We start from the raw sequence: 23,876 nt of genomic DNA on the forward strand, positions 1-23,876 counted from the left end.
TGTCTAGTGTGGGAGAATGTCATAAAAGAGGAAGAGAGCTGTGGTCCTGATGGAGCCGGTACCTCGAAGCAGCATGAATCCTGTACACAGTAATCTCTAAGCTGTTTTCGCCCTCTCGATCAAAGACAGACAGTATAAAATGTGAATTAACTTCCAGGGCAGTAGTGACTCTCAGATCTGATTCACCTGTGCAGTACTACCCAGTAGATGTGTCTGTAATGCCGCAGGCCATCCTTTCCAGTTCCAGCCAGCACGGTCACCATGTGTACCTTCCAAGAACTTGAACTGTTCTCAATACAGCTCAGGACTTGACCTTTAACTTCTGTTCATTTAAGGTAGCTGCCAGTAGTTGATGGCTACTGCATTGCACAGTGCAGATCTAGGCTCGCATGCAGAGCTTGTACAGATTACTCATCAGTAGTACACATTTTAGGAAAACGCCATCCATGAGTTGCACAACTGAGGACTTTACGTCTTGTGCCCAGGTAAAGAAGGTACATAGAACTTCATAAAAGCATTTTTAAGAAGATGTGCTTGATATTATTAATGATTAAAAACTAATTAAAATCCTTAAAATGAGAGTTTGGTTCGGTAAAACAAACACCTACATGGTTGTAGAAGTTTGAAGTAAACACTCTAGTACCATAGCTTTATGACAGCCATGGACAAGACTAAAAGATGACTACGTTTGTAATTTGGAAGATCAAGTTAATAGATTGCCAAAACATAGAATTCCAAAATAATGAAAAGTGAGAAAGAACTTAAGGTGTGGGGCTGGAAGATGGTTCAGCGGTTAAGAGCACTGGCTGCTCTTCTGAAGGTCCTGAGTTCAATTCCCAGCAACTACATGGTGGCATGGTGGCTCACAACCACCCGTAATGGATCCGATGCTCTTTTCTCGTGTATCTGAAGACAGCTACAGTGTACTCATATACATAAAATAAATAAATCTTTTAAAAAAAGAAAAGAACAAAACAAAACTTAAGATGTGAAGGACCCAGCTAAGCTACAGTTTGTGTGAAGGAACTAACTCCAGAGGTTAGTCCAGGAAGGTGAGATGGAAGTTTCCTCAAACGTTGACAAAGCCCTAGGCTTCAGATAGAAGGATCTGCCTGGTGCTTTATAAGAATATTGTAGGGAAAGAGATATGTCTTTGGGAGTAAGGTTTTGAGCTCTTGATGAAAATTCCCGCCAGCACCAAGCTATGCTTCAAAGTTTCAGATTTTTTTAGCATGGTCAATGGGCCAGTGTCTACAGAACATTATAAAAAAGGGAGTCTTGAATTTTGAATTCATTGTAGTGCTGAGCTGTGACTTCAGTGTCAGAGTTAGAGTCACTCAGAAGCAAGGCATAGTGATACATGCCTGTAATGCCAGAGGCTAAGGCAAAGGGACTGTGAGTTAAAGGATCGTCTTGGTAAAAATATACAAGATCTTGTATCAAAGCATGAAATATAATATGGGTGCTGTATTGGGAGGCAGGATTGGAAGTAAAATATCTAAGTGCAGATTTCAGCTCCCTCACATAAGGGTCTGAGAATTGCTGGAAGAAGACTCCAGGCTTGAACAGCATGCAAAGACAAAGACTGTTTATTCTGCAGAAGCCACCAGAGTGCGGGGAAGGGGATGTCAACTATCCAAGCAAAATGGTGACCGTGACGGAATCTCTGCAGGCCCCCTTTAAAGCCAGTTAGGGATTTTCCAGCTGTGGTTGGGTCACCTTCATCAGAATTGGTTGTGTTTATTATATGTGATATTTATATACTTTTGATAGGTTCGTACCTCGAGGAAGAGGGGGTTGCCCCTGGCCAGATGTCAGGGCAGTTGCCGATTGGCTGCCCTTTTTCTGAGGTTTTTGCAAGAACCTTGACTGTATTTCTGCATAATTGATGCTTAAGGCCTAATGTGGCTACCAGTTCTAAAATGGAGTGAAGTAGGTCCTCTCATTAAGTACATGTCGGCTGAAGATGGGGTCCGTTTTAGAGGAGTAGAGATGCCATAAAGAAGAAACGTCAGTGTTGCCAAGGGGCTTTTTAGGCTGTCAGCTATAGCTTTGTGTCTGCTAGGCAAAGTGGAGAGGAAGAGAACAACACATTTTAGTGTCAGTGTGCTTGTGATGATGGTAAGCTGGGTGGTAAGGCCACGGTATAAAAAGCAGGACTGAGCAGCTCCACTTAGGGTTTTTCACATTATTAGTTTATTATTTCTCTGCGTATGTGTTTTGTGTTTGGGCACATATGTACCCTAGCTGGGTGCTAGGAACCAAATGTGTGTTCTCTGCAAGAGCAGGTGCACTGATGACCCCCGAGCCACTTCTCCAGCTCCCTGAAGCCTTCTCATAGTAGGATTTCTTTTTTTAAAACATGAATTGAGGATGAGGATTTGAAGTGAAATTTCAGTGGAGTTAGTAGAGTTGCTGTGTTGGCCTGGGACTCTATCTCAGTAACTGAGTGCTGGCCTGGTGTGCTTCAGGTCCTGGGTATGAACTCTAGTACTGGAAACAGAAAAGGCTGAAATGCAGTATTTGTTCAATATCCCAGCACCCCAGCTTTTATTTTTATTACTTTTTAGTTATATGCATGTACTTGTTTCTCTTTGTGGGTATGCACACGTGTACAGTGGTGCCCACTGAAGCCAGAGGCATCAGATCCCTTGAAGGTGTCGCAGGTGCTTGTGAGCAATCCGCTGAGAGTGCTGAGAACTGAACTCGGGCTCTCTGAAACAACCGTGTGTGCTTTGAATCATTGACCCATTTCTCCAGCCCCAGTCCTAGCATTTAAATCAGGGCTTGCCCCCCTCTCTTAGAGAAGCAGCTATCTGAATCACCTCATAAGTCTTTATCAAGACACATGCCTCTCAGGAAAGACTGAAACGGCATGGCTTCCATCTGAAACCTTTTGAAGACTTTAGCTGAAGAATTCAGTAGAATTGAGTGCCAGCAAGGTGGGAGCTTTTCAGTCTTGAGGGCTGTGAAGTAGTGTGGGTCAATTGTCTAAACCCTCCTAAAAACCCAGTTTGGAGAAGCGAGCCGGTTAGCTTATTTTAAACACCGTATTAACTCAAGACACTACTTGCTCTTGAGACTGATTTCACATGCATTACTTTTGTGATCCTATTTCAGTGGGATTTTAGGCATCATCAAGATTAGACATGATAAATCTTTGGAATCTTGGAGCTGCCATCTGCATTAGTTTTTACTTTTTTCAGATGTTCCCATGAACAACAGTGATGGTCATGGTACATGCTTTAGAATTGAAGAATTCTAGTCTGTGACTCAATTATAGGTTTCTATGTTCATCATGCAAGGATGATTTGAGAAGACAATGAAAAGTTGTAGAAAACTCCAGGAAGAAAATGTTGTTGTACTGTGGTTATTATAGATGATCTGTGGATCTGTGTTGTTCACTAAAAATCTACTTTTATTTCTTGGCTTTACATATTCATTTGCTTGAAAACATCTTTGTACTATTTTTCTTTTAATAACCAAAAAAATGTTCTCAACTGAATATTAGGAAAGTCATGTGAAAACTGAGCTTTAAACCAAATGAGTCACAGAATAAACCTAGTTTTTCCCACTCAGGTGACTTAACTCTTCAGGCCATTGTCAATGCAAATAGATTGTTTTTGTGACATAAACGTGATCAGGATGAGGCAATTGACTTTGAAGATGTTGCTGTTTGCAGGTGGTAATTACTCATTTGTTATTACCCCCAAGTGTCTGACTTGATGCTTAAGATTTATTTTTAAAGATAAGTCATCTGGTTTATAGCTTGCTTGTCTGTTACTTGAAAGATTTAAATTCATACAGTTCTTAATATATGCCATTAGGAAGGAAGGGGTATTTGTGCCATTTAAAAAGCCTGTCTAACAATGTTACTAGTTTGTCTCTTTAAAGATCACTAACTTGGGGCATACCTTACTGGTTGGACAAGATCTCAGATTGTGACTAAGTTCTAATGAGTGGTTATAAAAGCATGTGTGCTGCCTTGTGACACTTACATGTTACTGTTTGAGCTGGACTCTGCATTCCAGTTGACTGTACGCGGGTTACTTCAGGTGGCTCACTATACCGACTCGTCTTTGTTTACATGTCACAGGGATGGGGAACAGTTGGAAAGCTCCTCCTTTAGAACAGTGCTTAATGAAGACATTTCCTTCTCTGAGTTAACTTTACTAACTTTAGAATTGTGTATGATTCACTGGATACTGCAAAGGTTACCTTAGATTTAGCCCTATTTGCAAAGCAGTTTTCCTACCAGTATGCCAGTTTAGACTCAAGTTATAATACCTTACAAGTGGAAATGTGTATACTTTGCCAAATTGGCTGAAGGGTTCCTTGCTCTTCTGTTCTTATAGAAGACCTTGAAAACTATAGGGGGTCACTTTTCACTTTTAACTTAAATCCACACCTTCAGCTAATAATCATCTTTTTATGAGTTTGGTCTTTGATGTTCCCGATTAATTTTGTGATCTTGAGTAAATCTCTTAATTCTGAGCTTCAGGTTTCTCATCTGCAAAATGACGATAATTAATACCTACTCCTAACCACAAGGATGTGGTAAAAATAGCCAGGGGAATTTTTATAAAGGATTAGGCATGCGGTTTATGAATTTATAGTAGCAGTCTTTTGTATTCAGTCTATTTAGTTTGCTAATATTCTTTTGATAAAAATGAGAATGCTGGTTTTATAGTTTCTGTGGTTGGAATGTGAAGGGTTTGCCAGAGGCTTGTGTGTTGGAACACTCAGCCCCAGGTGGTGCTAAGTTGGAACCTCGTGGAATCTTTAGGAAATAGAGCCTCATTGGAGGAAGTAGGTCACCAGGGGTGAGCCTTGAGGATTTCCAGCCTGACTACTGACTCGTATCCACCCTCTGCTTCTTGTCTGCCAGGACTTGAGTTTAGGAGACCTGACTGCACATTCCTACAACTGTGGAGCTGCCTGTCTCCATGCTTTCCCCTCCATGATACTGTAGCCCCTCAAACCACAAGCCAAAATAAAACCTTTCTCACTTAAGTTGCTTCTTGTCAGGTCACAACAAGAAAAGTAACCAATGCAGTAATTACCCATGTAGATAACTAGCATTTCGATACTTGAGCAGCACGCAGCAGTGTCTGGTATAAAGCAAAGAGTCTTGGTAGGCTGAGTGAGGAAGATGCAAAATTCCTGGTCAGCTTAGGTTACAGAGTGCATTCAGCTCTACTTAGTGAAGTCCTGTTGAAAAATAAAAGGCAAGCAGGGCGGTGGTGGCGCATGCCTTTAATCCCAGCACTTGGGAGGCAGAGGCAGGTGGATTTCTGAGTTCGAGGCCAGCCTGGTCTACAGAGTGAGTTCCAGGACAGCCAAGGCTAACAGAGAAACCTTGTCTCGAAAAAACAAAAAAAAACAAAAAAAAAAAAAAAAACAAAAAAAAAAAAAAAAAAAGAAAGAAAGAAAAAGAAAAGGCAAATGAGCCGATTGATAATATCAGTATTGGAGCTTAGCAGGCTCTCAGTTCAACTTTCAGTAGTGAAAAATTATAGAGTGTAGCTCTCCAATCACATGGCAGAGACTGAAATGGATTTTAAAATATGCAACTGTATAGTACCTATAAGAGACTAACTTGAAACTCAAAGTCATAAATTGATTCAGAGTTAAAGATGGACATAATAGGCCATGCAAATATTAACAAATATCAACAAATATGCAGACCCAAAAAAGAGCAGGATGGTTTTGCAAATGTCAAACAAAAATAGACTTTAAACTAAAAAAAAAATTACAAGAGACAAAAAGACATTCCATTAAAAATTGATATAATAATTAATTAAAAGCTTTCATGTACCTAATAACAGACCACCAAAACTGCATGAAGTTCAGAGTGGAAGAAGTAGCTGGGGGGTGGGAGGTGGTGGTGGTGGAGGGGAGGCAGTCTTTGCTGAAGACCTGGAATGATGGATCTGACTAGGAAACACAAGCAGGACTGGAGGATAGGGAGCAGTCAGCCTGTGAGCTTGAAAGGAGTACTACCCAATAGCAGCAAAAACATCTTCTCAGGTCTTACTACAGTGGATTTCAATGATAGAAATTGTACTACATACTCAGTGTAGTTTCACTAACTAGAATGGGTGAGTGGAGTCAGAAATGAATAATAGAAGAAAACTAAAAAAGAAAAATCACAAATTTGTAGAAATTAAACATTCTTATATGAAATATATTAATAAAATCACAAGGGAAATGAGAAAATATTTATATGAAAATCAGAGCAATGTAACAACTTAGATGTACTAAAGCTATGCTCTGTGGGAAACAAATGTTAAAAATCAGAAGCATCCCGTGTCAGCAGTGCAACTGGCAAGGAACTAGAAAAACAGAAACCACACCAAAGGTCACTAAAAGGAAGGGCATAGATTTATGCAGTGGTAAATAAAATGGAAAGTTAAACAAACAAACAAAAAAAGAAAGAAAAATCAGTGACACCAAAAGATTTTTCGGGTTATATTTATGTTTTTAGGAACACATACACACATATGTAAGCACAATGAAAACGGGGGCTATGAATTTGAAAAAGAACAAGGATGGTACATGAGAGGGTATGGAGAGGGGAAGTATTATAATTATAATCTCAAAAAATGGAAGAAATTATTAAAATATATGTAAACAAAAACGGGCAAACTTTTACCTAACTAACAACAAAGAATGTTTAAATGACAATAACCAAAACTGAAAATTGACAAATTAATGACAATTGTACCCAGCTACAAAGGATTATGAAATGATGCTTTCAACAAGTTGTATGACCTACTTGAAATGTGCAGTATCTTAAAAGCCTAGACTGAATCATGAAGAAATTGTAAGATTGAATTAGAAATAAGAAAAATCCCCAGTGGAGAAGCCCTCCAGGCTTTATGCTCTCAATGGGACACTCCAACAGGCGTTTAAAGGAAAATGCACACATCTCCCCTAGCCTACAACAGATGCATCCAGTGGTGGCGCACACCTTTAATCCCAGCACTTGGGAGGCAGAGGCAGGCAGATTTCTGAGTTCAAGGCTAGCCTGGTCTACAGAGTGAGTTCCAGGACAGCCAGGACTCTACAGAGAAACCCTGTCTCGGGAAGAGAGAGAGAGAGGAGAGAGAGAGAGAGAGAGAGAGAGAGAGAGAGAGAGAGAGAGAGAGAGAGAGAGAGAGAGAGAGAGAGAGAGAGGAGAGAGAGAGAGCCACAGAGCAGTCTCCTTCCTGAGGAGTGTTACTGCCTGTGTGGTTTGGAGAAGAATGCCCCCACCCCGTGCCCCTCATAGGCTCATATGTTTGATTGTTCCCTGGTTGGTAGAACTGTTTAGGAAGGATTGAGAGGTGGCCTTGTTGAGAGAAGCGTGTCACTGGGAGTGAGCCGTGGGGTTTCAAAAGCCCATGCCAGGCCCAGTCTCAATCTCTGCTGCAGCTTTTATAGAACAAACGTGAGCTCTCAGTTCCTTCTTCAGCACCACACCTGCCTGCTTGCTGCCACACTCCTGCCATAGTGATTATGAGCTAATGCTCTGAGATTGTAAGCAGGCTTCCATTTAAGTGCTTTCTTTTTTATAAGCCGTCTGCTCGTGATATTTCATCACAGCAATAGAACAGTAACAAAGATACTGCTGCAGTCTGAAGTATCCTGCTCCAGGCTGTGTTAAACTCTACGCCTATAACCACTGGGGTTTTTTAATGAGGTCTATAAATTTTAGGTGGTGGCATTGTAGGTGAAAGAAATAGGTCACTAGGAGGTATGTCTTTGAAAGTTACACCATGTCTTTTCTTTACTTCCTGCTTCCTGTTCTCCATAAAGTAAATATCCTCTACCACATGATACTGCTTCATCATGGAAACAGAATCAGTGTAGCTGAGGACGGTGGACTAAGCTGAGCCCCTCCCACATTCAGTTGTTATTACCAGCACTTAATAATATGATAGATATTGTAAGCTTACACTTCCACACTGCTGTTCATCACCAAGGAAGTCAGGACTGGAACTCAAGCAGGTCAGGAAGCAGGAGCTGATGCAGAGGCCAAGGAGGGATGTTCTTTACTGGCGTGCTTCTCCTGGCTTGCTCAGCCTGCTCTCTTATAGAACCAAAACTACCAGCCCAGAGATGGCACGACCTACAAGGGGACCCCACCCCTCCACCCCATCCCCACCCCCCGCCTTGATTACTAATTGAGAAAATGCCTTACAGCTGGATCTCATGGAGGCATTTCCTCAACTGAAGCTCCTTTCTCTGTGATAACTCCAGCTGTGTCAAGTTGACACAAAACTAGCCAGTACAGCAGGATATAAAAAGGGTTAGACAAGGGCCAAAGTGAGTGATGGCTCAGTGGTTAGAGCTGCTCTTGGAGAAGACCCAAGTTCAGTTTAGTTGCAGTTCTAGGGGAACTGACACCCTCTTCTGGCCACTGTGGATAACCCCATCCCCACAGCAAACACCTATATAGACGCACATAAATAAAAACAAGTCTTAAAGGATTAAACATCAAAGTCCAGTGGGATTCATGTAAGAATAGTTCAGCACTTCTAAGATACCACATGAACAGAGTGAACAAAAGAGAAGTGTATGTGCTCATTGGAACTGAAGTTGTAAAAACGTTGGCATAATTCAATACTCATAATAAAAGCACTCAACAACTGAATTTAGAAAGGCTACCTCAAAATTTTAAAAGAAGCCACTTGTAAGATGCCACAGCGAGCATCATACTTAGCTTTGAAAGTAGAAGAAGGGGTTTATTGTTTTGTTTTTCCATTTCTTTTTTGTTTGCTTGTTTGCTCTGAGTTGTTGAGACAAAGTCTGGCTATGTGACTAAGGCTGGCCTTGAACTTTTCCTGTCTTAACCTTTCAAGTGTGGCATTACAGATGTGTACCAATATACTCAGCCTAAACCTGTCTTTTGAAAGTGTTCCTGCTTGTCTACTTTTGTCAACTAGTGCTGAAGTTGGAGCCAGGACAGTTATATAAGAAAAGGGACACAAAATACACACAAATTAAAAAGAGGGTAAATTTACTCTATTAATAGCTAGTATGACCTTATATGTCGAAAATTCCCAGAACTCCATCAGTTCAAATGAGTAAATGTACCCTGCCCAGTAGCAGGAAACAGGTCTATACACAACCGTGGTTACAGTTCTCACCACTCAAAATGGGTGCTCTGAAAAGGGAATTAAATAATTAGTTTATAATAGTTGGTAGAGAAAGAAAACTTAGAATTAACTAAAAATATAAAAGATTTACAGTGAAAACTGTAGGCCATTGCTGGATTTAAAAGGCATTAGATAAGTGAAAAAATATCTCATGTTCATGGATTAAAAGATTTAATATTACAATATCAGTGCTACTAAGGTTATGTACAAACTCAGTTCAGTCCAATTTGGAGTTCCAGGGACGTCTGTACAGACTTGGAAAAACTCTAAAACTGACACAAAATCTCAAGGGATTCTGAATAAACAAAGGAATCTTGAAAAAGAACTAAGAGGGAGATCTGACATTTCTTAATTTCAAAATTATGCCAAAGCTAATAAAAATAGTGTAGAACTAGCATGAAGATGGGTGTAGAGTCCAGAGCTATAAAATAGCCTCTAAAAAATTTGCAACAGAATTCTCAGATGACCCTAAAACTGTATTTATGATTATATAGCCAAAAGAATTAAAACCTGAGTTTAATTTTATACAGTTTATAGCAGTATGTCTTATGACAGCTAAAATCAGAAGCAGTCAGAAAAGCCTACAGAGGTATGACTGGATAAGCAAAATACGTTACATACACATACTGGAACAATATTAGCATGTTTTCTTCACTTAGAACAATTATTCTCTAATATGGTTCAACTCAACTGAAGTTTCCTCTCCCTTCCCTCCCCCAAATGATTAGCATTTTTAAGGATGGAAATCCTGAGGTATTCTGCATCTGTGACCCATGATGGTACTGCTAAGTGAAATAAGTTATAAAATGACCAAAGCTGTATATCTCCATTTCTATGAGGCACTTAAAGTACTAAAATTAGACAGAAAGAACTAGCTGATGGGTTTGAGGGGAAGAAAGATTCAAAGTCACTGATTTAAAACAGCTCGCGATGTAAAGCCTTCTGGAGATGCATGGCATTATCAAAAAAGGGATTTAGCCCAATGTATAGGACAAATATTTTGCAATGAAAAACAGACAACCCTTGGTAATTGGGCTTTCCTTTCTCCGGGTTCCTCCAGGTCCTTCATCTCCTGGGTTTTGTTGTTCAGTTGCTTTCCTTTGCTTTGCTTTAATGTGATGAGGACCAAATTCAGAGTTTCTGTGGCAGAAACGCTGGGGAACATGTTTTGCCTTTCTATGATGGTTTTATTGGATAACAATAAATTCATAGGCTATGGCAGCAATTGGGCAGATATTTCTGGGTTTGTTTTTTTTTTGTTTGTTTGTTTTTTGTTTTTTGTTTTTTTAGTATCCCTAGCCCAGGCCTTGAAGGAATAAAAAGTGACCTGGAATGTGTTTACTGGGACCAACGAGAAACCTTTTTTTTTTTTTGGGGGGGGGGGGGCTTCTCTGTGTAGCCCTGGCTGTCCTGGCACTCACTTTGTAGACCAGGCTGGCCTCGAACTCAGAAATCCACCTGCTGGGATTAAAGGCGTGCACCACCACGCCCGGCTGAGAAACCTTTTTAAAGATGACATTTGGGACAAAGAAAGAACAGATTTGATTGCTAAGGTAGTGTTTGCAGCGGCTGAGCCTTTGAATCTGAATTGGAGACATCAAGGGTTTCTGCAGGAGAGCGGCTATCTCCTGTGCTGTTGGCCACATCAGATTATCACAGGAGTTAGAGCAGGAGTCTCACTGCTAATGCTGGAGTCAGGCTTGCAGGAGGCTTGCATGCTTTGTCTGAGAACAAAGGGTGATAGTGCCGCACCTGTCCTGAGAAAGAGGAAGTTGATGACTAACCCAGGAAGTCTCAACCCTGAAAGGATCAGATGGGCTGGAGATGCCCTCTTACCTCTAAGATGAACCTTACTGTCCAGAAAGACAAACAATCCCCTGGCAGAACTGTGACCCTGTCATCATCTACAGTGAAATCTGGTGGAGAAAAAAGGCTTGTGTTCTGTGAAGCCAGAACTTTTTCTTGGATTATTTCCTTGCTGAAAATGACCTGAAGTCAGAAAGTTGCGACAGTAGCTTGGAAACAACGGGAAACATTCTCGTAAAACATGAAGTAACCCTGCTCGAGCCATTTTAAGGCAGATTTTCCTATTTTAAGAGGTATCATTTTGTGTTCTTGGAGTTTTATTTAGGGTCACATTGCATATTCTTTACTAAAAAAATATTTTCTGACTCGGGATGTAGCTTGGTGGTAGGGTGCTTACCTGACGTTCCCAAGGCCCTAGGTTTGCTTCCTGCCGCAGAAGAAGACCAGTATTTTCTACTTTGTTACATGCTCTCCTAAGTGGGATCACAGTGGGAAGGATCCAAACCTTTTTGCTGGAGGTCCTTATTCAAGTTCTTACTGGTCCTTTTAAAGTTTCTGTATTTTAAGAGTACAGTACTTGGGACTGGAAAGGTGGCTCTGTGTTTAAGACTTCTTATTGTTCTTCCCAGGATCTGGGATTGGTTGTAAGCACCGCTTATAGAGTGGCTCTCAGCTGCCTGTAACTCCAGCTCCAGATGATCTCTCAGACCACCCACATGCATGTGGCATGTTCTCTCTCTCTCTCTTTCACACACACACACACACACACACACCACATACCAATAAATAAAAAAAAGTACAATGCTTGTCATAGTTATGTGTTGCGTTATGCATCCCATCTTACTTTGTTTTCCTTACCAGTGTGTGAGTAGAGCCTGGTTGCTGAGAATGCCAAGGCCCTGCCTTAGATCCTGGGCACCAGGGGAAGAAAGGAAAAGTGAGGTGCATAAAGTAGCCGTGGGTTTTCTCTGACAGACCAGCACATTTCCCACCTGCAGGCCAGTGTGGTGCCATTTGACTGTCATGAAGTTCCTCAGTGAAAATCCTCCTAGTGTGCTTGGCTGCTGAGTTAGCCAGTGTAAGCACAGGCCCTCTGTTTAATTGCCACTGAGGCGAGATCTGCCAGCCTAGTGAGAGAATAGTCCATTGTTTGGAATGACCCAAACTCATTTTCTATTCAGTTTCCTGGTGAAAATGTGATTGTTTATTTTTGCAGATGATGTTGAGTAAACAAGGAGAGAGGGGAGGCGGGGAGGGGGGGTTGTGAGGGGGTGGGGGGTGTGTGTGTAGTGGGGGGGGGGTCAACATCCTTTCCTGGTTTCCAGGAAGGACTTGGTTACAGGTTCCTGGGCAAGAGGAGCATTCTGAGGCCTAGTGTGCATTTTGCTTCTCTCTTGTGATAAGTTTGGAGTGAGTGAAAGAAAGATGGGCTTTGGGGAAAAGGTCATTCTATCTCACAAATAGAGATGTTTATGTGTCAGATGTCTTTAACTAAAGTGATACCTAGTGAAACCAAATATTTACATATTTGGTGCATACATGCAAATTAGGTATTTTAGAATACTAGAGTGTATTTTACTCACTGGAGACAGGCCTTTTTTTAATATGTTTATATGTTTATAATATGTTTTTAATATGTTTATAATATGTTTTTTTAATATGTTAATATGTTTATAACCAATCTTTAAGTAGCAGTGCTGTAGAAGTAAGAGTTTCAAAATGACTATAGCTTTATTCTGGGCTGCATATATGTAGCAGAACCATGCCTCATGTAAACAAAGAAAAGATATACTAGTTTGAAATTTGTATGTGTATGCATGTTACATAGGTGTGAGTATGTGCATGTGCCTGTAAATGTTTTTTGTACTCATGGGTATGCACACGTGGAGGTTAGAGGTCAAAACCATGTAACTTATTCCTCTGTCATCCTTTTCATTATTATTATAATATTGAGACAATATTTCTCACTGCACTTGGAGATAAAGTGTCCAGACTAGTGGTTCTCAACCTTTGCGTTGCGACCCCTTTGGGAGTTACATATCAGATATCTGCATTATTATAATGGTAACAACAAATTACAGTTATGAAGTAGCAATGAAATAATTTTATGGTTGGGGGTCACCCTAACATGAGAACTATATTAAAGGGTCACAGCATTAGGATGGTTGAGAACCACTGGTCTAGACTGTCTAACAAGCAGGACCCTAAGATCCACCTGTCTGTGCTTGCAGTGATGGCGTTACAGGTGTTCACGGCCATGCCCACCTTTCTACAAGGAGCCAGGGATCCCTCTCAGGCCCTCCCGCTTGTGAAGCAAGGACTTTTTCTGTTTAAGTAGGTAAAACTAAGTTTTGCTATCCTGGAATTGATTGGTCTATACAAAAAAATTTGATCAATAATATTGTTTTTGTTTATAAAGTTATAGACTCTAGCTGTAAGAAAGTCATATAAGTTTATATACCATTATTAATATACAACAAAAATAATTGAAGGAGAAAAAGCAGCAGCAGAGAGAAGCATCTATATTGAAGGTGTATGAAATACTCCTGTGACATTTAGTATTTTTCTCCCTGCCCTATTCATTTTATCTACATAAAAAGTTGAATATGTTCTCTAAGTATACTTAACCTAGGATAAGCTATATACTGTGAGAAATTTCTTTAGTTAATAAAAATTATTGAGGGCAGTGAAGTATGATTAAACCATTTTGTATTTATAAACATTTAAAATTATAGATTTAAATATGTTCTTTGTAAGACTTTTTAATGTAGTATTTCAAGGGATATAAAATTTATTTCAAGGCCTTTAGGTGTTGTGCTGGGATTTGGTCTGGTGCTGCTATGAATTCAAATGCTGACTACTGGCCTCTGGGATCTAGCTGCCCCCAGGAAGAGATCCTCACTGTACCAATTTTGCTCCCTAATTTAAAACTATTGGTTAAATAAAATGGCTACAGTCAGTTACTGGGGAGAATAGAAGAGGCGGAGCTTCAGTTACCAGGCTGTGGGTTACGGGAACGGACCCTGAGGAAGAAGGCAAGGGAGGAGAAAGGAGGAGGAAGAAGGTAGAAGAGAAGGTCTCCATTAGACAAGATGGACCAGGAACACAAGCCTGAGTGAAATGCGCGCCCAGGACAGACTGCTAGAGCAGAAATAACCAGGTGAAATTCAAACAGCAAGTATTGAGGAGCAGAGGTGGGAACGAACAGTCTAGCAAACAGAAATATACATTAGGGATAGCCCCCCAATAACTATACAAGAACTGATCAAATAATCCACAGAATTCTGCCTTGGTTAGTGGGAGGCTGACTGGGTCATATTAATAATGAAGTTTACTAAACTCTAGTTACACTGTTATGTATGAATTCCCTAGTAACTTAGGCTAAATACTCATTTAACTATGGACATCCCTACAACATAACAAAATGTTCTATAGTGAAGCCAATGAATTATAACATTCCACAATGAACCGTGGTTTATTCTGGGTACACAACATTTGTGTATTATAAAATCCAGTACTGGGCTGCTGAGATGGCTCAGCAGGTAAAGGCATCTGCCCCTAAATGTGACAGCCTGAATCCTTGGGATTCACTTGGTCACTGAAGAGAAAATGACTCCTAAACCTTGCCTTCTGGTCTCCACGTGTGTGCCCTGGTGTGCACCCATCCTGTGCTTACTTCCACACAAAATAAATAAGTGAAGGTAGGAAAAGAAAATGTTTTAGAAGAATTGAATATAATTAAGATGCCAATTCTTTCCCAAATTGACTTGTATTTTCAGTGTGAAGCTAATCAAAAGCACAGTAGACTTGTGTTATTAAAATAATAATGAATAGATTCTGAATATAAATAGAAAAATTAAAAGAATTTGTAATAGTCGGACAATTTTGCCAAAGAGCAGAATTGGAGAACTCAGAGTACTGAGCCCAGCATGCGCTGCAAAGCTGCCTTAGTCACAATGAGGCCTTGGAGGAAGAACGGCCACACACATGATTGACAGGGTGTTCATTGAGTGTAGGGACAGGCCAGCATGTACTTAATTTTTTAATGCAAATACAGAGGCAATTCCGTGGTGCTGGAACATTTGGACATCCTGTACTGTGTACAGAATTAACTCACAAGGAGTTATAGACTAGAAGTTAAAATCACTGAGCTTCTGGCAGAAAACAAGTAGAAGGCTTTTTGTCATTTTCTAACAAATGGTCCTTAGATTTTAGATAGGAAAATGAATTCATAAGAGACAGACTTGATGGCTTATTCTTTATAAAATTGTTAAAAGGTCTGCTGTTAAGAAAATGGGAGTCACAGGCTGTGGAGAATATAGTCAAAATATGTATCTGACAAAGGCTGATATCAAGAAGAAGTGCAGAAAATGAACAGTCTAGTAAGAAAAATAGGCAAAAGACTGTAGACAGTTGCTTCCTCAAAGAGGATGCATTGCAGAAAAGATGCTCGGTGCTGTGGTGTTAGAGAAATACAGATTCAAGCCACAGTGAGAGCTCTGCACTCTTTCAGATGAAACGGATTTTACAGTTTTAAGTTCTGAAAGGCACTTGGAAAACCTGGGAAAATAGAGGTCCAAGGCCAACAAATTAAAACACGTCCAAATAAAACCTTCCACGAAGGTGTCTGTGAACTCCCATATAACACAAAGCTCCAGGTGTCCTTCGGGATGAGGAAGCTACAGTACTGCAGGACCCCAGCTTCAGCATGAAGGCCAGGGAAGCCCCTTTAGTGGTTGCAGCATTCCATTTGTGCTATATTCTAGAAAATCCTCAGGTTAGCAATTAATTAGTGCTCCTGGGAGGATGGAATGTAAATTACCATGTGAGGAAGCTGTCAGACAAACCTTGAAACGCTGGGAGCAGTATAGGCTGTCCATATTCACAGTGTTATATGTCTGTCCTAATTTTTAGTATGGTAACAGCACCTGGAATTAGAGCCTCCATTTCTTGGATCTGACGAGAAGAAGGAGATGAAATGCGTTGTTCATGTCCGGAGCTTACTTTAAGTGTAGACACACATGAAAAGGGAAAGGGTGAGCTTTGTAGTTGTCTTTAGCCATTGTGCACATGTATCTCCATACATATATGCATATGTATGTTTTAGACTGTCACAACTTGTAGTCTAACTGGCCTATACTCATGGCTGTTTTTGTGCCTCAGTGTCCCAAATGTCAGACTACTGGCATGAGCCACCACACCAAATAGTATTGTTTTAACTTTTGTGCAGATTTGACATTTTTCATGATAGAAGGACCCAGTTGATGATGATAATATTTCTTCAAGATGATCTTGAAGATGTACATCTTGTGATGTGCAGGGCCTTCTGACAGACCTATTACCATCAGGGATCTCTGCATGTAAGAATACCCTTGTAGAGCCTTTACTATTAGAGCCTACTAGAGACACATTCAAAAGTGTGTCTGAGCAGAATAACGCAGGTTTCCATTGAACACTGGGAGAGAGCACATTTCTCTGAAATTCTTCGTATGGTAGGATTCTTTGAAACTGATTACTTCACATGCTATAAGCTTTTGGGGAAAGATAACTGGGTTTCATGAAAAGGAATAGGCACACTGCTTCTGAGAACCTGGACTTGGCTTCTTACAATGAGTTCCAGGGCAGTAACTGTGGGAACGCTCAGCGCTCACCTGTGGCCATCTCCAGCAGGCCTAGTCCAGCTGGGCTCCTGTATGCTGACCTGTATCTCTGCAGCATCCCGATTCCTCCCACTGCTGCTTCTTGTTGGTTTTTTCGTTTGTTTGTTTGGCTGATGTTGTGAGAGGCTTCATGTTCTATGATAATCTGTCTGAAAGAAATTTAAAATAATATGGTGCAGGGGGTAAAGTTCAGTGGCTTTACATACACATACGAAAAATGTAGATAAAAGTTAATGATTTGAAGGTAATAGCATAATGACATAGTTCCACATTATAATTGTTATGTAAGTCCTTGTTTGGCCTCTAGTCAAATTTTGAGTAAGACTGTTTCTAAAAGTTAAGGCTGCGATGTGAGGTTTGGGAGTTGAAGGACAACACTGAGCTACCAGTGCTGAGGCTTTGCATGGCTCTAGGGACGTAGGCCTGACCAGGAAAGCAAGGGAAGAAAGAAAAGGCAGACAGAGATGGACACCCAGAAAGAAAGCTGGGATTGGGTGGACTCGGTTCTCTGCTGAAGAAGTTATAGTACCCTGGGAGTTTGTGTGTTTATTATATATTGTTGAACAGGGAGTCGGGGTTTGTGGTATACAGGGATTAAGGAAACAAGACTTAGATATTAACTCTGTAGTAGTTTCTGCAGGTAGAGCAGTCTTGGGGCCATACACATGCAGGGTTTAGAAAGGCTGACAGACACATTCTCGCCAAAGTGTCAGCATCCATACTTGGAGCAGAGGGCGGCTTTTTCATGCTTTACCCTCACCCTAGGGAGAAGGCCCTGCCAAGTGGGCCTGAGGCCATGCCTCTGTGAATAACACATTCACTGGGGATTTTGCTCCCTATATACTAGAACAAGAATATTTCTCTCTCTCCTTCTCTGTTTTAGGGCTGTATTGGTGTGAAGACACAACATGACCGTAGCAACTCTTATAAAGGAGAACATTTAATAGGGCTGGCTTGCTGTTTCAGTTTCAGAGGTTTATTAGGCCATTATCATCACCATGGGGAGAAGCATGGCAGCGTGCAGGTGTCATGGTGCTGGAGAAGGAGCTCAGAGTTCTGCATCTTGAGCCACAGGCAGAAGGGAAACACTAGACATAGCTGGAGTCTATGAGATCTCAAAGCCTGCCCCCACAGTGACCCACTTCCTCCAACAAGACCACACCTCCTGAGTGCCACTCCCTATGGGCCAAGCATTCCCAACAGATGGTTTGAATAGGTATGGACCACGTCTCTCTCTCTCTCTCTCTCTTTCTCTCTCTCTCTCTCTTCCTCTTCCTCTCCCTCTCCCTCCACCCCCTCTCTTTCTCCTTCCTCCTCCTCCTTTCCCTCTCTCTCCCTCTCTCTCCCCTTCTCCCTCTCTCTCTGCCTCTCTCTCTTTTTCTTTCTCCCTCTCTCTCCTCTCTTTTTCTCTCTCTCCCTCCCCCCCCTCTCTTTGTGTGTGTATGAGGAGAGAGAGCTTTAAATATAAATAATGTAAAAAGTTCCTGTTTTCAGAGTAGCAGTAATACAGTTATCTCACAGTAAAATTCCTTATGTAGCAAGATTGCAGGGTGAAGAGCCAGGCCCATCTGGTGATCCCTGTTGGCAGCGGCTGGAATAGACCTTTTCCTTTAAGATTTTTCTTTTTAATTAAGAAAAATGAAATATAGCATAGTTGTTTTGGATTCAACATTGCTGAAAGAATTGCCTCATACCAAATAATCCTAAAGAAAAATTACTAGTTATTTTAAATTCCTTTACTTTCCCAAATTGTGTCTTCTTTCTTGGTAAGTGATACTTTGTAGCTCATGAAATGCTTAGATGCATGTTGATGCTTGTTAGAGTTAGTTTTCTCTTGCTACCTTCCAGAGACTCTGAACTCTCACTCAGTTCCTATTTGTGATTGTGGTATTCCATTATGGAATATTTGTTGTATGACAATAGAATCGTCATAGCTGGGATAATAACACTAATTTATGCTGGTATGGATTGATAAGCAAAGGCATTCTTAAGCCATTCTTTCTATGTTCCATTAGGAATCTCTCTCTCTCTCTTTTTTTTAAAGATTTATTTATTTATTATATGTAAGTACACTGTAGCTGTCTTCAGACACTCCAGAAGAGGGAGTCAGATCTTGTTACGGATGGTTGTGAGCCACCATGTGGTTGCTGGGATTTGAACTTCCGACCTTTGGAGGAGCAGTCCGGTGCTCTTACCCACTGAGCCATCTCACCAGCCCAGGAATATCTCTTGATGTGTTAAATTTATTCTGACCTTTAAGAAGTATTCACTTCATGTTTTTGTATCTGACTCACTAACTCATCCCTAAGCATGTAGAATTTTAGTCTTTTAACAGTCTGGAAGTTGTATGTGCTGGGGTATACCTCTGATCCCTATACTTAGTGTTGGCAATTCCTCTAGGCTCCACCCAACAGCTGCTTAGCAACAGCATAGCCGCCTGCCAGGTGCAGCCAACCTGGCATGTAAGGACGGCTTCGATTCTCTTCCGCCCCACCCCCTACATGTTCCAAGCCTGCCTCTTCCTCTCTCCTCTCTCTTTCTGTCCTTCTCTGTCCCCCTTTTTCTGCCTCTACCCCTTTTCCAGGGCCCCTTCCCTTCCTGCCAGTAAGTCTGTCTGTATACTAACTAGGTCTCTAGCATGGCTTGATTGTTCAGGGGGACACACCTTGGTGGGCCTGTTAAGGTGCTCCCTCCCACCACGTGATACCGCATTTCATAAAACACAGCACTTGCTGGGCAGTGGTGGTGCACGCCTTTAATCCCAACACTTGGGGGGCAAGGCAGGCGAATGAATTTCTGAGTTCGAGGCCAGCCTGATCTACAGAGTGAGTTCCAGGACAGCCAGGGCTATACAGAGAAACCCTGTCTCGAAAAACCAAACCAAACAAACAAAAAAAAACCCCACACTTAGACATTGAGGCAGGGGGATTGCTATGAATTTTAGGTTAACCTGAGCTACACACTTAAGTACCAAACCAGCCAAAACTACTTCTGTCGAAAAAAAAACAAAAAAACAAAAACAAAAAAAAAAAACCAAAACAAACAGGAGATCAGGAAAGGAACGTGTTGAATTGACTGATCTTCTTTATAAACCATATTTTCACAGTAATCTATGATATACCTTGAAGGGTATTCTAAAATGATTTGCCAAAGGAGGATCAGATGTAAACAAGAGTGTGTAAGGCAAGATCACCAGCTCCTTGGAGGCTGTCTGGGCTCAGCTGTGGAATTGCCCCTTTCTGGGTGGATGCGTGTTTCAGTGAACATACTCTTTGTTGTCATCCTCGTTCATTCTTTAGTACATAAAAATCAAGTTAATTCTGTAGAAGTTCCATTTGTGTGAGCCCTGTACAAGATTACCATTTGTACTGCCTCACAAGTCACTCACAGAGCAAGTTACTACAAAGACCTGCTTTGATCTACAGTTAGTCCTCCCTAAGCTAATCCGTTTCTAAACTATGCAAGCTTTTATAAATCAAGATGAACTGGTCAGCATTTGGATAGAGAAACAAACAAGAAACCAACTAATGCTTCCCGGTTGGCAACCAATGCAAGTTCATGCGCTACAATGGCAGGTAATGAAATTTCCTGCATTATAAAAATTCTTACTAGTTAGAAATTTGTTTCACATTGTAACTGGTTCAAAGCCATTAACTTATTCTTATAATTGTTAAGTGACAAATACAAGTTGTAAGATATTTCAGACAGCAGAGGATAGAAGACAGTTGATGAATTATGAATGTGAAGTCTGTTTCTTAGCTGTCCCTGTGATCCCTGCTAGGCTTAGTGCATGGCATCTAAGTGCCAAGGTGCAGAGGAAGAGGCGTTTGGTGTGTAGGCATGGCGGGCCTTTCTCTAGAGTATACCATAGTGACAGTGAACACACAGGCCTGCTGGGACTGACCATCCCTACGCCAGAAAGACAGCAGTAGACCCGTACACAATTCATAAATGACAGGATATCCTCGGTACCAGAGGCACAGCTGAGGCACAGTTCTGTGAAGCCTATTTTGTAGACCTTGAAATATATTCTCTTAGAATAAATGTTTTGAGAAAATATCTCATCTCGTCAGCTTTTATGGCTAGCAGAGGCCTTTTCAATTGTTTCCTTCAGCTGATCTAGTCCACAGACTGAGCTTGTAACTCACTATCAAGTGGCCATCCAAAGACTGCATCTTGTGTGATGTGCTCTCCCCCTCCCCAGGTGTTTTCAAAAGGAAACAAAAGGAGAAAAAAAATGCCCTTTATTTGGCAAATATTTCTAACAGTGGGCAAAGACCAGCCTTCTTTTTTTATCAAAAGAAATGATAAGATTCTCAGAGCAAGCCATAAGATCTATTACAGAGGACCTAGGGTACATTTAAACTCATGCCTGTTTATACAAATATGTTTCTCCCTGTGGGACAGCTAGTGAAGCCCCTATTCACTGGCTGTCCATGTTTATGTCCATGCTGTATTCTCAGGAGACCAAGGGAGCTGCAGGGGTTTTGTTAGTCTGAGACTGGACTTCCAGGGAACCTTTGTAAAAGACTTTGCTTACATAGAAACACAAAACGAAAGGAAATGCCCTCAGCTTCCTGCTTACATCTTGCTAGCACAACTGGACTTCCAGTTACCGCTATCCCAAAGAAACTGGTAATTACAATTTTTCACTTTAATTCAGAGGCATTGGTAGAATTTGAATTGTTGAATAATAATAATCTTGATTTCTTTTCTTTTATTACATTTTTTATTTAGGTCTAGTTTACAAACAATAAAATCCATGTGTCTTAATTATCCAGTATTAGTCTTGATCTACTCCATCAGGGCCAGTGAGGAAGGCTTTCTTCTTCTTTTTTTTTTATTAGATATTTTCTTCATTTACATTTCAAATGCTATCTTGAAGGTCCCCTATACCCTCCCCCACGCCCTGCTCCCCTACCCACCTCCTCCCATTTCTTGGCCCTGGTGTTCCCCTGTACTGGGGCATATAAAGTTTGCAAGACCTAGGGGCCTCTCTTCCCAATGATGGCCGACTAGGCCATCTTTTGATACATATGCAGCTAGAGTCAAGAGCTCCTGGGTACTGGTTAGTTCAGAATGTTGTTACACCTATAGGGTTGCAGATCCCTTTAGCTCCTTGGGTACTTTCTCTAGCTCCTCCATTGGGGGCCCTGTGATCCATCCAATAGCTGACTGTGAGCATCCACTTCTGTGTTTGCTAGGCACCGGCATAGTCTCACAAGAGACAGCCATATCTGGGTCCTTTCAGCAAAATCTTGCTGGCATATGCATTAGTGTCTGTGTTTGGTGGCTGATTATGGGATGAATCCCCGGTTGGGGCAGTCTGAGGAAGGCTTTCTCAGTGTCATCTTCAAAACTCTTTAACATGTTAGCAGGTTAGAAATTATTGCCTTTATAAAGAATCAAATTGAGTAGTGTCATAAAACACATACTTTCCTGGAATCTTAGATAGATGAAAGCTAAGTCATTGCATTTAATTTTTAAATTATTTTTATTTGTTTTGTATGCATGTATGTGGATCTATTCTCCATAGTTTGCATTGGGAGATCTACCATGTAGGTCCAGAGGATTAAATTCAGGGCCTCAGGCTCAGTGGTGAGCACCTATATCTGTTGAGTCACGTTGCTTATCATTTTTATGACATTCCCATGAACTTTTTTATGGGGTTTGCCATATTGACTTATGGATGAAATTATTAATTTATTTATTTTTATTTGCTTTTAGAAAATTAATGCAAAACTTCATGATGGAGTATGTCAACGCTGCAAAGAAGTTCTTGAATGGCGTGTAAAATACAGCAAATACAAGCCACTGTCAAAGCCTAAGAAATGGTGAGTTACAGTTCTTAAATCCCTTCTAGTGATATAAACGTCATAGTGTCTCAAAACTGTGTTTAGATAAACATGAAAGAAAATACAGAAGTCCTTTCTCTAGTGTAGAATTTCATTTTACATGCTGAATCTTGGTTTATGAAAGCAGACCGATGAAAAGGTAGATTTATCATTCTTTGTCTGACTTTCTACCATTTTTATAGAAGCTTTTTTCTGATAGGTAAGTTGAAGACAACTGGAAAGAGCCTAGTTACTGTAAAATCCTATTTTCCACTGAATAAGTAGCAGTATTTACTGTAGCTTGTGTTTATGATTTTTTTTTTTTTGAGCTTGTGTGGCCTAGACCATCCTCCAGCTAATGACCATCCCACCTCAGCCTCCAAACTGCTGGCATTATTACCATGTGCACGATGCACAGATATTATACCAATTCTTAAAAGGGGTCTGACCTCTTAATTCAAACCATGAAAGTTACTAAAATGCCATGGGTAGATTATCATACATGAACACTGGTTCATAATTTACAGTTTCGGTCATTTGAAGACTTGAGTCAAAATGAGAAGATACCCAGCTTAGTTTGTTACCCGTCTGCCTCTAACTCTTCTGTAATTCTGAGACACTTTGGCATCAGCCTCATCTATGTCCTTTATTTCAGCTGAGTAAGGACAATTGGAAAATAATAGCTGTATCAAAGAACCTGGCAGTATTTATTATAAATATTAATGCATTTCTTTATATTATGTTTTAGTTTGGTATTTTGTAGAGTAGCTATTTAACAGTTTGTCACTGTTGCTTTATATATGAGTTATAGTCCTTTAGCTATTTAGTAGTTACATCTCTCTTGATGCGCCTTCTTCCCCTTCTGCCCTCCCTACGTGCTGCCCTCTTCTTGCCCCTCCTCCTCCCTCCAGGTAGTCCCTACTGCTTTCACAGAGCCGTATCCCTTTTCCCTCACTTTCCTTCTTTCCCTCATCCCTTAAGATCTTGTCCTCCTCTTTCATGGTCCCATTTCTAATTGTATGCCATACATACACAGAAATCTACATGCGAGGGGAGATAGGCAGTATTGCTGTTTATAGTAATTACAGTTCCATTCATTTTCCTTCAATTATCATTTCATTTTTCTGTGTGACTAAATAAGCTTTCATCATATATATGTACCATGTTTTCTCTGCTGGTTCATTCAGCGAAGGATGTGGAGTGTACTTTCTAGCTATTAAGATTAGAGCGGCAGTGGCTGTGGATGTGTGAGTGTCTGTGGTATGACCTCGTCCTTCAGGAATATACCCAGGTTTGGTATAGTGGCTCACTTGTTAGGTTGGTTTGTTTGGATTTTGAGGGACTTCCAACATGATTTCCACAGTGGCTGTACAAGTTTATAAGTTATTCTGCCAGCCAGCCCTCTTTGTTTTCCCGAGAGCTTCTGTTTCCAC

The 23,876-nt window shown here is 40.8% G+C and overlaps 1 protein-coding gene across 2 annotated transcripts in view; it reads left to right on the forward strand.

Annotated features, from left to right (window-relative positions):
- Positions 1–23,876, forward strand: part of CUNH9orf85 (chromosome unknown C9orf85 homolog) — a 61,805-nt gene that overhangs the window by 11,022 nt on the left and 26,907 nt on the right. For both annotated transcript variants that reach the window (XR_003835560.2, XM_021152259.3), the window contains exon 2: positions 22,337–22,443. Coding sequence is in view for 1 of the 2 variants with exons in the window: in XM_021152259.3 (XP_021007918.1) it covers positions 22,337–22,443 (107 nt within the window). In the remaining variant the exon portion in view is untranslated. The remainder of the gene's footprint in view (positions 1–22,336; positions 22,444–23,876) is intronic.

This window comes from Mus caroli, unplaced genomic scaffold, assembly GCF_978045245.1.
Source record: "Mus caroli unplaced genomic scaffold, Mus_caroli_1 scaffold_20, whole genome shotgun sequence".
Classification (NCBI taxonomy): Eukaryota; Metazoa; Chordata; class Mammalia; order Rodentia; family Muridae; genus Mus; species Mus caroli.